The sequence below is a fragment of the Vulpes lagopus genome, chromosome 8 (genome assembly GCF_018345385.1).
Source record: "Vulpes lagopus strain Blue_001 chromosome 8, ASM1834538v1, whole genome shotgun sequence".
NCBI lineage: Eukaryota > Metazoa > Chordata > Mammalia > Carnivora > Canidae > Vulpes > Vulpes lagopus.
Genome location: NC_054831.1, coordinates 11614654 through 11627958, shown reverse-complemented (window position 1 = coordinate 11627958; position 13305 = coordinate 11614654). Strand labels below are relative to the sequence as shown.

The window sequence follows — 13305 nt, the reverse complement described above, 5'->3', positions numbered from 1 at the left end:
GTACAGAACAAAACACCTTTGGCCTGACAACAAGTTGGAAGTTCATCTTAATTTTAATGGAAACAGGAATAATCCCAAGTTTCCTTGTGGTTCAGCCTAGGAATTCCCTACTAGACTCTTTTTTTCTTTTTTTTAAAGATTCCATTTATTTATTTCAGAGAGAAAGCAAGGACAAGCATAAACAGGGGGGAGAGGGAGAGGGAGAGAGAGAAGTAGAATCCCTGCTGAGCAGGAAGCCTGATGCAGGGCTCCATCCCAGGACTCTGGGATCACAACCTGAGCCGAAGGCAGATGCTAACCTGACTGAGCCACTCAGGCGTCTCCCACTAGGCAAAACAGCTGGTATAGTCCTTATATTGCTCCAAAGAAAAGATGGCAAACCCAAATTGTAAACCTGAGGCTTTTTTAGGAGACAAATATGTTTACCTTCAACATTAATGGTACTTGCAGAAAAACCAGGATATTCTTGAAAATGCAGAGAACCAAAATGGGTTTCAAATAATACATTCTTCTGTAGTATTCCACGAATTAATATTATGTGTGCAAGGCAGAGTTACAAAAGAAAACCAAATCTGCCCTGAAGTGCAAGGCCAGTATTAGAAAGAAGTCAGAATGACCAGTAGATTCTCAGCAGGCAGGATGCACATGCGTGCATGGCCAAACCCAAGTCTTCTATTGTTTGAAGCATGGCTCCTGCTTTTGAAAGTTTTGTTGGCTGGTTGGATTTTTTGTTTTTGTTTGTTTTGTTTTTGTTTTTGTTTTTTGCTTTTTTTTCCTGTCAAATTGATGCTCAATGAAAATACTTTATTTTATTTAGCAATATATGAATTTTTTAGCCCTCTTAATTTAAAATGCTATACTGGCTTTGACTAATAGGAAAACTATTTTGCAAACACTTGTTTTATAGACCAAATGAGTTCCAATATTTCATCTTTTATTCATGGGAAATCTTCTGAGACTATTTTACCTTTCCTTGAACCATAAATAATTTGTTTTCACAGTTTGTGCCGATGACTGGTATTCTTGAGAACCATATAATATTCATGATATCAGAAAGCTTTCCAGGCATTGTGCTGCCGTCTTTATTCGTGGGCTGTGTGCACTTTCAGATGATTTTTACAGGTTTTGTTGCATCTAAACAGATTCCCATTTTTCCTGCATTTGCTTATTACTGTGTTTTCAGTATGTGTGCTTAGAGAAGGCAGTGGGAACCACATTTATTGAAAATGTCCAGTTCCATTATATTTTTTGATACAACTTAATTATGGAAATCTAGTAACGAGCTTTGTTGCCCCAATGCTCTCAGTACAGATAAAGGAAAAGAAATGATTCTTGGGAGCTTAATATTTTCTTTCACTTTTCTACGTGTATCTGAAGTTGAAGTGGTTTGTCAAGCTTTCCACAGACATTTTATGGAATTGAGGGAAGCATTCTGATTATAAAGAGGACTTCCCCCCACAATTTTACCATTTGTGCTATTTACTTTCCTTCCTAAAACCTTGCCTATTTATTTTGGAGACTTACTTTTTATATCATGTCATTCTAAAAGTATACAGTAGAGACTTAAATATGAAAAGTTGAAACCAACATTCCGTGCTATTTACAAATAGCCTGCAGTCTTTCTGCCTTTTATTTATTTGTTTGTTTGTTTGTTTGTTTGTTTGTTTCTGGGGAAGCCGGAGAAAGATCTAGAGTGGTGTGACATAGGTACCTGGTGGAAAAGAGCCAAGAGCGTGAAGCTGCTCTGTGATAACTCCTGGAGAAAAGGAGCATCACACTGAAGCTCTGCTGTTTCTCCCACCCTCTTTCCCTCCCTTCAGCAGCGCTGAATCCACTGTCCTGCTGCCCTTTTAAGGACAGAGTAAGAGAAGTAAGCACCATGGCTTACTGGGTGGGGTGGCTGGGGGTGAGTTCTCTGGATAGCCAGAGCACCTCTACTTGTACAGAGGGCCTCAAAGCCCAAGCAAAGACTCTCTGAGGTCTACAGGAACCTCTAAGGAACTGCAGAAAGTATAGAAGAGCCTCAAGGTTTTCTGCATTCTGTTCCCTAGAGAGCTTGCCCCAAGCAAAAGAGAGTTTATGTTAACAGTTGTTTAGAAATCATTTTAAATGGCCTTGGCTTCATTATAAAGAACCTCCCCAGTTGTTGGAAAGATCATCAGTTAAGGCCTTGTGGCTGTTGTGTTCTATGGGTTGATGTGTCTTGCTTTTATGCCAGCACGACACTGTTTGGATTACTACAGCTTTGTGATACAGATTGCAGTTAGGAAGCGTTAGGATGGCGGTTATCAGAAAGACAGGAGATAAGAAGCATTGGCGTGGATTTGGAGAGAAGGAAGCCCTTGTGTACAGTTGGTGAGAATGTAAATTGGTACAGCCATTATGGAACACAGTATGGAGGCTCCTTGAAGAATTAGAACTACCTGAGGATATAGCAGTCCCACTTCTGAGTGTATATCCAAAGGAAATGAAATCAGCGTCTCCAGGAGATATTCACACTCCCATATTCATTACAGCATTATTCACAATATGCCAATAGAGGGTGAAAATATCCATCAGAGAAATGGTTAAAGAATATATGTGTGTGCATGTGTGTAGTGGACTTATTCAGCTATAAAAATGAAAGAAAACCTGTTGTTTGTGACAAAATGGATGAACCTGGAAGATATTACCCTAAGTGAAATAAGTCAGTTACAGAAAGACAATTACTATATGGTCTCACAAATACTGTATGATCTTACATGTGAAATCTAAAAAAGTTGAACTTATAAAATCAGAAAGCAGACAGAGGCTGGGGACATGAGAGAAATGGTCACAGAGTACAAACTTCTAGTTATAAGATGAATAAATTATGGGGGTCTAATGTACAATACGGTGACTATAGTTAATAATACTGCCTTGGATCCTTGAAATTTACTGAGAGTAGATTTTATGTTTACACACACTCAAAAAGGTAACTGTGAGATAATGGGTATATTAATTAATTTTGTAATAATCGTTTCATATGTATGTTGAAGCATGTTGTTACATGCCATTAAGGTATGATGTTACAAATCATGCTATGTACCTTTTAAGAATTCATGTTGTACAACCTAAATGCATGCGATTTTTTGTCAGTCAGACCTCAATAAAAGCTACAGTGAGGGAATCCTTATGGCTACAATTAAAATGTTTGTTTCCTTCATATTTAGGCATTTTCCCCTCCAATATTCATTATCCAGGACAGCAGCACCACTTTAATAGTTCAGGTAAGCACTTTATTTCATTTAATACATTTTATCTTAAAAAAATCCTAGAGTTTGCCAGCATCGAGCTGCCAAAAGGTCATATTAGCTTATGCTGTTGTAGAGTTGTCCACACATATGTGCTTATGCTGCTAACATGCCCGAAAGCTAGATGGAGCTAGAGCCCAGGGAGCGGATTTGGGTGAATTTGAGAGAGAAGGCCAGGGAAGGAGGTAACTCTGGCCTGAAAGGATTGTATGGTTGTTATGAGATCTCTCAGCCATGGTAGGAATCATAGTAGACCCAGGGCCCTTGATTCTTGGTCTACACATCCAGATTGCCTGCTGAGTGTTAGAAGTTGGTTTCAGATCTACGATTCTCTGCAGTTCATCCCACCTACACGTTCAGGAAGAATCACACCTAACCTCAGAGGCTAAAATAGGCATTCCTCTTATAGTTACTACCATGCGACTTAAAGAAGAGAATGCGTTTTTTCCATATGTCTTTGCAAGTATGTAGAAAGGACATCTGACCTGTTTTAGGTTAAGGGCCTTATGTTCCATGCTGAGGAGGCTGCCCTGCATTCCCTGGGCCAGTTCTAGCAGACAGGTGTTAAAGAAGCCTTAGGCTGTGGAGGTCTGTCTTTTATAGTTGTTTCCACTGGAGAACCATGTGATCCCTCTGGTGCTGGTTTTTAAGTCCTTTAAAGTGGGTCTAAAGTAACTTTTACTATAGGGCTACTTCTATGCTAGTATTGAGGTGTCACTTTTCTAGGATCTTTCCTGAATGGCCTTTGTTCAGCAAGGACTCTCTGTTCTGGTTGGTTGGAAAGCAGAGGTCTACCAGCCCCGCCTGAGCTCCTGGAATTCTTCATCGTCCTTGGCCTGGTCTCATGGCATTTCACCCACACATGCATGGCTTAAAAATTCAGCAAAATCTCCAGGCGGCCTGTGCAGATTCCTGAAGGTCTTTCTGTGCACTTAGTTTTCTCCTTTGCTCTTTTCTGTCCTGCAAATTTCAGGTCCACTCAAGGAGTCTGTTGCGCCTGCTTGTGTCCCCTGTCCCTATGCCACAGTCTAGAAAGCACCCTTCAGGCTCCTTTCCTTTCTCTCAAGGATCAAAATCTTGTATTGCCTGTTACACAATGTCTGAAAACACTTATTTCATATATATTTTCTAGTTTCCTACTTGATTATGGTGGAAGGGCTAGTTCAGTCCCAGTGAATCCTTCCTGGCAGTGATAGAAGTCCAGTTCAGCAGAATTAATGTGGTGCATTCAGTGTTCAGCCTGATAGGGAGGAGTACGGTTGCGGTTATTGGAAGTTATTCAGAGGAAGTGGAAGGTAAGGGTTTTGAATGAGTAAGGAGAAGTTAAGGAAAGCGGTGGGAGGAAAGGGCTTTTCAGGCCTTTATTAAAGGCCTGTTTGAGATTATCCAGAATGTGTTGGAGTGCCACTAAAGGATTTAATCAGTGGAGTGATACTATTGGAGTTACATTCAAGCTCTGTTTTTGATGTAGTTATAAAGACTTGGATCACGATCATCAACCCTGGCTATATATATGAATCACCTGAGGAGGTTTTTTTGTTTTTGTTTTTAATATATCCGTGCCTTGAATTCATCCCAAACCAATTAAATCAGAATGAGGATAGAGACAGGAACTTGGACTTTTTTTCTTAAAGCTTTCCAGGTGATTTTAATGAGATCAAGAACAAAAATCATTGGTCTAGGTGATGGGGTTTACCTAGACTTGGGGATCATGGAAGTGAATGCTGTTGCTACCCCAAGAAAAACCTCACTTTTGAGGCTTTTGCCTCTGCTAATTTGAATGATTAAAATACTAGAAACGTGGTCTTGGTGTGGGAGAGGAACCATTGTTGAATGATGCCAGCTGATCTGCTTCTATCTGTGGTCTCACCTAAAGAGAAGTGTGATGATTAATTAGTTACTAAGCTGATAAATATACTCATTTGGAAGAGCATCGATTCCTGTTAGTCGTTGGTCCTGGAGACCAGCTCACACTGACTTAAGCATAAGAGCTTCATTGGCCTGCCTGACTAGGAAGAGGTGGCTTAGGAAGACCATTTTGGTTCTCCTATTGTGGTTTCTCACTTCCTATTGACTATTCCCTCCACTTCACAAGGAGCATAGCCTCTAACACCTGGAAGTTGGCAGAGGATAAAGGGCTTTTCAACTGTTGATTTTTTTAAATCCCCAAAAGTAACAGGAATATTCCTCTGGACAAAGAGAATAAGAACATACCTGTGCACAGACATGCCTTCAACTATCGTAGATTCCCTAGTCTTAATGTCTTCTGTGACAGCTGGGGAATTGAAGTTTAGAAATGTTAAGTCATTTGGTTAACGTCATACAAATGTGATAAAACCGGGACCAAAAATGCAACTCCTTGATTCCAAGCCTCTGCTTTTTCTCTATTACAAGGATAGGAGATGGACATTCTGTTGGTTTATCTTTACAAAATAGGGCAGTTCCCCTTATTGTCTTTTCTTTCCTTTTTTTTTTTTTTTTTTTGGCATTTATTAAAAAAAAAAAAAGTAAAAAGGGAAACCTTCTCCTTTCCTCCTTCATATGGAAGAAGCGTAAGCCTAACAGACAGCACAGAATTAAAGGGAGAAATAAAAGCCCCTTTTACCTTTCTCTCTTATCCCCTGTAAGATTACCATATTTATATTCCTTCCTCTGAAGTGACTGGATTTCTTCAAAAGCAGAGCTACATAAGGCCAGGTGGCCATGCTAATGGTCATCTAGGGAACTTGTAGGAGAGCATATGTATCCCTTACAAGTAATGATTTATGCTTAATATGGCCGTCCTTAGCTGGAAGTGTCTTTTATAGGTCAAAGAACCTCATGAATGTTTAAAAAGCTGTTACCAATTTTTCTAATCTTGGTGGTGTTTCTTGATCTCTTTTGCCATGAAATCCTGGTATGTGTATAAGGAACAGATGGAGTAGTTAATAGAATAATGATAACCAGAATTCCTTTTACTACAGAGCCAAAGGATATAGCTACAAAAGAGTATTAGACTGCTATTCGTCGCAGGATATAATTTAAACTTATTTATCTTAAGTGTTTGATTGTTGGGTTTTTCCAGCCATGTTTATTATGAAGATTTAAAAATATCTGATTGGGCCAGCAGAACAGCTGAAGAAAATTTTTTGTCCTAGGGAGACCTGTTCTCATTGTAATAGATATTGATAGGAGTTTTGGTCTTCTTGATGATTTATGACTGATGAGATAGAACCTTCAACCACACTAGTCTTTTTGACTTAACACACTGAAGCTTTCCCTTTCTCTCCTCATGTTTTGTCTGACAAGTACCAAATTAGATTTTATAATATTCAGATGTTTAGAGTTGTAGACTTTATTTCATTAAGGCGGTGCTGGGTTGGTTTTTAAATAAGAAACAACATGAAGAAAAAATGTTTCTCTATGTCAAGAAAATATTGCCTCAAATTGTAGCAAATTTACCTGGCAGTTGAAACTCTATAGATGTATGGGGTATTTCTGATATCTGTACAGATGGGTATTCAGAGCTTTGGGGTTATTTTGGGTTTTGAATTAGCTGGACATTTTCGAGGATAGATAGGTAGAAGTGCCGCTTAGAACTTGTATAACAGAATGACTTTCCACAGGGGTTTGAAAGCGGTAATGAGCCATATGGGAAAGCGCCCAATGTGCTTTTTTTGTGTTGCAATAAAATAATTGGCACTCTTAGGGAATTGGGCAGTCTATCTGTTGAGGGATTGTGGAAGCATACCATGGTATTCAGCAACTTATCCATAAGTATTCTATTATGTTTTGGAATGGTTGCCCCTTTCTTTTGTTCTTTGTGAAGTAGACATATTGATGGTATTTTAACCATTTGCCCTTAATAAAAGGTTTTTATTGTTGTTTTGGTGAGAAATCTAGAAAACGATGTTTGTAGCAGTGCCATAGTCTTCTTTATGCTCAGGATATAAGATTTGCTGGTGGGTGGTCCCTAACATAGCAGTGGGAGCTAAATTTTTTTGCGGGTCTGTTGGGGAGAGACCAATTTAAAGAAGTGTATCCTTTTTTTTAAAAAAAAAGATTTTATTTATTTATTCATGATAGAGTCAGAGACATAGGCAGAGAGAGAAGCAGGTTCCCTGAAGGGAGCCTGATGGGGGTACTCGATCCCAGGACCCAGGATCATGCCTGAGCCAAAGGCAGATGCTCAACCACTGAGCCAGCCAGGTGCCCCCGGAGGTCCTTTTTTAAATTTGAATCCAGATCTAACTTCAGTCCTACACTCCTGTGAGGATTTGGGAAATTTACTTATATCCTTCCCCTATTTTATTTTTTTTCCTTCCTCTGTTTTAAATATGAAGATGTTAATTTTGTGATACAGGAAACAGGAGAGAGAATGTGGAAGTTGGGTTCTTGGACATATTTAGTAAATTCCCTCTAATTTTTTACTACTCTAGGAGCAAGGCTTGTCAGAATCAGCCCCCCAAATCCAGAACAATTTTATTTAATGTTTATTAACTTTGTTAATCATTCGCTTTGTAACTTTGAAGGACATCTTGTAGAATATTACAAAGAAGAGTGTTGTAATAATCATTAAGAATGGGCAAGGACTCTGAATAGATCACTGTCCAAAGACAATGTACAAGTGACCAACAAGCACATGAAAAGATGCTCAATATCATTAATCATTTAAACCATAATGGGATACCACTTAAACCTACTGGGCTGGCTATAATTGCAAAGATAGGTAGTAACAAGCCTTGGTGCATATATGGAGAAATCTGAACCCATAAAATGTAAAATAATGCAGCTTTGGAAAACATCCTGGCAGTTCCAAATGGTTAAACATAGAAGTTCTTATGACCCAGGAATCCCACTCTTAGGTATGTACACAAGAGAAATGAAAACATATTTCTGTATAAAAACTTGTCCATGAATGTTTATAGGAGTATAATTCACAAGAGTCAAAAGGTGGAAATAACCCAAATGTCTATCAGTTGATGGATGTGATAGAATCATGCAATGGAATATTATTTGGTTGCAAAAGGGAATGAAGTACTGATTCATGCTACAACATAGATGAACCATGAAAATGCTGTGCTAAAGGAAACAAATCAGACACAAAACACCACATGTTGTATGATTCTATTTATATAATTGTCCAGAATAGACATAGCTATAGAGCCAGAAAGTAGATTCTGGTTCCTTAGGGAGGGGTAGAAGATGATAGCTAAAGGGCATAGGTTTGTTTTTGAGGGTGATGAAAATGTTCTAAAATTGACTGTGGTGGTGGTGGCACAAATCTCTGAATATGTACTAAAAGCTATTGAGTTGTATACTTTAAATTGGTGAAATATATAGCATGTCCATTATGTCTTATTCAAGCTGCTATAAAAACATAACCAATAGACACATGTAACATGACAAATATTTGTGTAAATGTGTATAATTATGTTAGATTATCAGCCCAAACTAGATCAGTATGTTTTATTTTCATTTCATTGTTTATATGAAAATAAAGACTTTGGGAGTGCCTGAAAATTCTTATGGGAAATGAATTGCTTCCCTTTTTAATATTGTATTTTATTTTTAACCGGCACAAAAGTAAATTTTAAAATAGCCTCAGGACCCCTGATGTGCCATCGCTGCAAACAGTAGCCTCCTTGGCAGTGTATGCAGCTTATTGTCTATACAGGTTGCCCTAAGGGTCCTTGGAGACAGCCCTTTCCAGTGGACTTTGAGGTCTTACCTCATGCTAACTCCAATCTAAGCTGCAGACAGGTATGCGGGGTGCCTTTGAGAAGCCTCAGGGCACAGTAGCCAGAGTCCCATTGGCCAAGTCATCATGTCCATCTATACCAAGCTGCAAAACAAGGAGCATGTGATTGAGGCCCTATACAGGGCCAAATTAAAATTCCCTGGCCACCAGAAGATCACATCTCCAAGACGGTGGGGGGGAGGGGGGCTTTACTAAGTTTAATGTGGATGAATTTGAAGACAAGGTGGCTGAAAGGAAGCTCATCCCAGATGCCAGTGGGGTCAGATACATCCCTGATAGTGGCCCCTTGGACAAATGGAGAGCTCTGCACTTGTGAGAACCCTGGCACTGCCAACTCCCTATTTATGCCCACCAATAAATCCTACTTCCTGTCCAAAAAAAAAAAAAAAAGTAGCCTTAGGATCAATTAGCAAATATTCTGAATATGAAATCTTAATTAACCAGATTCTGCCCTACAGTATTCCTCTTTTTGGCTTGATTGTGTATTTTTTTTTTCCCTGAAGCAATAAGAAATTTGAACTCAGGTTATATACCATGTTGGGTGATATGAAGACCTGTGAGACAGGACTCAAAGTAAAGGATAGGAATGTTCATCAACAACAAAAAGCGCATTAATTAAACATTTGAAAACTCATCCCCAAAGGGTATGTTAATGAGAGTAAAGAAGGGATATAGTTAAACAGACTCTTGTCTTCCTTCTCATTACACCAGAATTAGATTGGTATTCTTTGGGGGGAAAATTCTCTTCCAAACAAATTACATCAAAATGAGCAATTAAAGAAAATGTAAGGAGTAAACTCAAACCAACTTAAAAAGATGGATGGAAGCACCTTGCAAAAGCGAACTCTGCTCTGTGATTGACCTTCATTAATGGAATATGTAAGTCTGATACTTAAAGCGTTATTTAATGAGCAGGTTGTTTCTTCTCTCATTCTGTCTAGCAACCAATTACTTGAAAGTGCTTTTAATAGAAACTATGTTTTTGACATAAAATTATAAGTATAGAGACATCGCCTTGTATATGTCTATGAAGTAACTTACTGTCCAAAATATCATATCCAGCACAGAAATCCTGTGGTCCCTGCATTAAATGTTAGTCTGTCGCTCATTGTATGGAGCCACTCGACAGAAAGGCTTTATCAACTATCATTTCAACTGTGCCCTTGATTCTCGTCAGGACTTCACAGAAAATACTCCCAAGTATTGCGGAGCTCTAAACTGCAAGAGCCCACTCCAGATGAAAACAGGTCATACCAGCCCCTCTCCACTACCACTCAGACCTTCTAAATTAATATCTTCTTCCTTTATAGCACATAAGGACATGCGAGAGCATGTGCAGTCCCACATTGGGCACTGTGGGCATGTACAACACTAATAAGAGTATCATTGCCCATGCTCATGGAGGAATTCTCCCTTTATCATCTTTTCTTTCTTGGAACTTATTACTGTACTCAGAGTGATGACCTAAATCATTTTATTGTCTTTGCTTACAGATGGGAAGAATGGAAAGAACAGTACATGGCCATGTTCTGTAACTTTTTCCTTGTGCCTGTAGGCTACTCCGGATACCAGGATTATTACCCATATGGCAGTCCAGGTTACCCTGAAGAGGCACCCATGAACTATAATGCCTACACAGCAGGACTCAGTGAGGAGGAACAGCTGGAGAGAGCATTAAGAGCCAGCCTCTGGGACCGAGGTAGGAATTCTGCACCCTTCACTTCTAAAGCATACCTCACATGGTGAGATGGTCTCAAAAAGGACTATTTGTAGCAAATTAAACTTTAAATAGTTTATAAAAAGGATATGTAGATGAAAAAAATGTGTGCAGATTGTGATTACAAAGAATGGGGTGTGATGCCATATTCCCAGCAACCTAAGCGAATAAGGTGCCAGACTATGTATGTATTGTTAAAGTCGTTCTTTTTATAGGCCCACCACACTCCTCAGTGCCTTGGCATTTCTGTGGGGAAACTTAAAAAAAAAATTCTTAGGTGCATGAGAAAAGGAGTTTACTTTGGAATTCATATCTACAAAGTAGGCTGTGTGTCACTGTATGTAAAAGTATTTCCCACAAACCTCCCCCAAAATCACATGGACAGCTTGATAAGAATTTAAACTTAGGGTTCTACTCCAGACCTACTGAAGCAACCTCTCTGGGGGCAGAGCCTTGGAATTTGTACTTTCAACAGGCCTTCCAGAAGAGTCTTTTACAGACTGATATATGAAAACCACTGTGTATCTTGCCATCTTTGTCACGGGTTTGGCTTACCACTGTTATTATCATTTTAGTGACTAAAAACCACCTATTCATTTGTTCAGTAAGCATTTACAAAGGTCTTACTATGTTGCATGGACTGTGTTAGGTACCATAGAGAATACAGAGAGGTATTCAAAGTTCACAGTCTCAGAGGAGATGCCTGCCAGATGCCACAGTGAACAGGTAACCACAGTATCAGGTGCTCAGGGGATAGTGCTCAGGCTAAGTGCTAGAGGCAAGGAGAACGGGTGAGCTCTTTCTTAACTAGACCTACTAGACTCTCACAGAGGACTTGGACCTTCAGGAATGTGTCGAGTTTATGGATTGTGGGCCGGCCTTCCAGGCAGGAGTCAGTATCATACAGACAGGGAAGGAAAGGCATGGTCAGCTAGCCCTCACTTTTTATCCAAGCCTTGAGAGAAGAAAGGGAAGAAGAGTGGGGAGCGAGGCTGCAGCCTGGTCACAGAGGTCCTAGAATTAAGTAAACCAAGTGGAAAGTGGACCTGGTATGTGGTGTAAGTGCCAGTAGAGTCCTGCATACAGTAGCAACATGATCAGAGCTATGCTCTATGAATCTGGCAACTGTCATTCCACAAACCAGGACTGAGCACCTGTGGGGGGCACCAGTCATTATGCTAGATGATAGGAATGCATCCATTATGACAACTTAACTTCTGACTTTAAAGAATACAGTCAATAGCAGTAGTGTGCATGGAGGTAGAATGACAGCAATAGTCTGAACAAGATATAAAAGCCTAATTGAGGAAGGTGGTGGGAGCCAGGGTAGCGGGGGAATGGAGAACAGGTAAGTCAGTAATCCTTGGGTAAAGAGTATCAGAATTGTAGTGTTTAAGTCATCTACTACTATGTAACAGATCGCTCTGACATGGCATATATATATATATATATATATATATATATATACATGCCATGTATATATATACACATACATATACATGGGTCAGCTGGCAAAGTTTACAAGATCTTGCCTAGCCGGTATGCTGAGGTGTCTGCAGTGGGTTGCGTGGAGCTGGCTGCTCCAGGATGATCCATTTACCTGCCTGACTGACTGTCATCTGAGGTGATGGTGGAGATGAGGCCTCACACCCCTCCTCATGTAGCAGGCTAGCCCTGGCTCATCTGCCAGGCCTCAGCCCAAGGATTCCAGAAGAGTCAAAACAAGCAAGGCTTGTGCAGGTATACAATCAATTCCACTGTATTTGTTTGCTGAAACAAGTCACTGCCCAGACTCATGGGATTCAGAAACAGACTCTACCTCTTCATGGCAGGAGCTGCAAAATTGCATTGCAAAGAATATGGATAGAAGGAAAGGTAGAGAATTAAGGCCATGCTCATAATCATCATGTGGCATATACTTAAGGTTTACTAGAATCACAATCATAAGCAGCATGCCTTAGCCTTGGAATCCCAAATTTTGGGGGTAGGGCCCCAGAGCCTATATTAAAATAAATTTTAATGGTTTTACTCTTATGCACATAGGAGTTTAATCACTACTAGGTGAGATAAAAAATACTATGGGACAAATGAGGTTGGAGCAAAGCTACTGAGAATGGACTTTGTATCAAACTTCATTTAGGACCCCAAAGGGACAGTGAGAGGGAATTTTTTGAAGTAACGTAACTATTGTGTATCTCAATTATTGTGGTGGATACAAAACTCTGTATTTGGCAGAACTCCCATACCTATACATCACAAAGACTGAGTTTTCCTATAAAGAAATTTTAAAGAGGTAAATAAAAATTAATTAGGAACACAATGAAATAATTGGTGGTCCTGCAAATACCATCCAGGGGTAAAAAAATATATATATATGTCACTTAGAAGGTTATTGAGAGACAGGACAGTGATAAAGTGATAAAGTATCACCTCGTGGCAGAAATGCTAGTAACAAAGAGAAAGGTATACCTTTGCAATGGAGAGATTTGGCAGTTAGCACCTGAATGCTGTGATCAAGCTCAGCAGTATTACTAGTGAGGTGGCCTATTGTGTGTCTCCTGATATGATGTGGGATG

General features: G+C 39.5%; 1 protein-coding gene and 1 non-coding gene across 7 annotated transcripts in view; both read left to right on the top strand.

Moving 5' to 3' along the window:
* Positions 1-13305, top strand: part of RHBDD1 (rhomboid domain containing 1) — a 128802-nt gene that overhangs the window by 65386 nt on the left and 50111 nt on the right. For all 6 annotated transcript variants that reach the window (XR_005989427.1, XM_041766427.1, XM_041766426.1 and 3 more), the window contains exons 5-6: positions 3192-3248; positions 10568-10711. Coding sequence is in view for 5 of the 6 variants with exons in the window: in XM_041766427.1 (XP_041622361.1) it covers positions 3192-3248; positions 10568-10711 (201 nt within the window). In the remaining variant the exon portion in view is untranslated. The remainder of the gene's footprint in view (positions 1-3191; positions 3249-10567; positions 10712-13305) is intronic.
* LOC121498355 lies at positions 8828-8956 on the top strand. Its single transcript, XR_005989735.1, has one exon. It is a non-coding gene; the product is annotated as a small nucleolar RNA SNORA70 (small nucleolar RNA).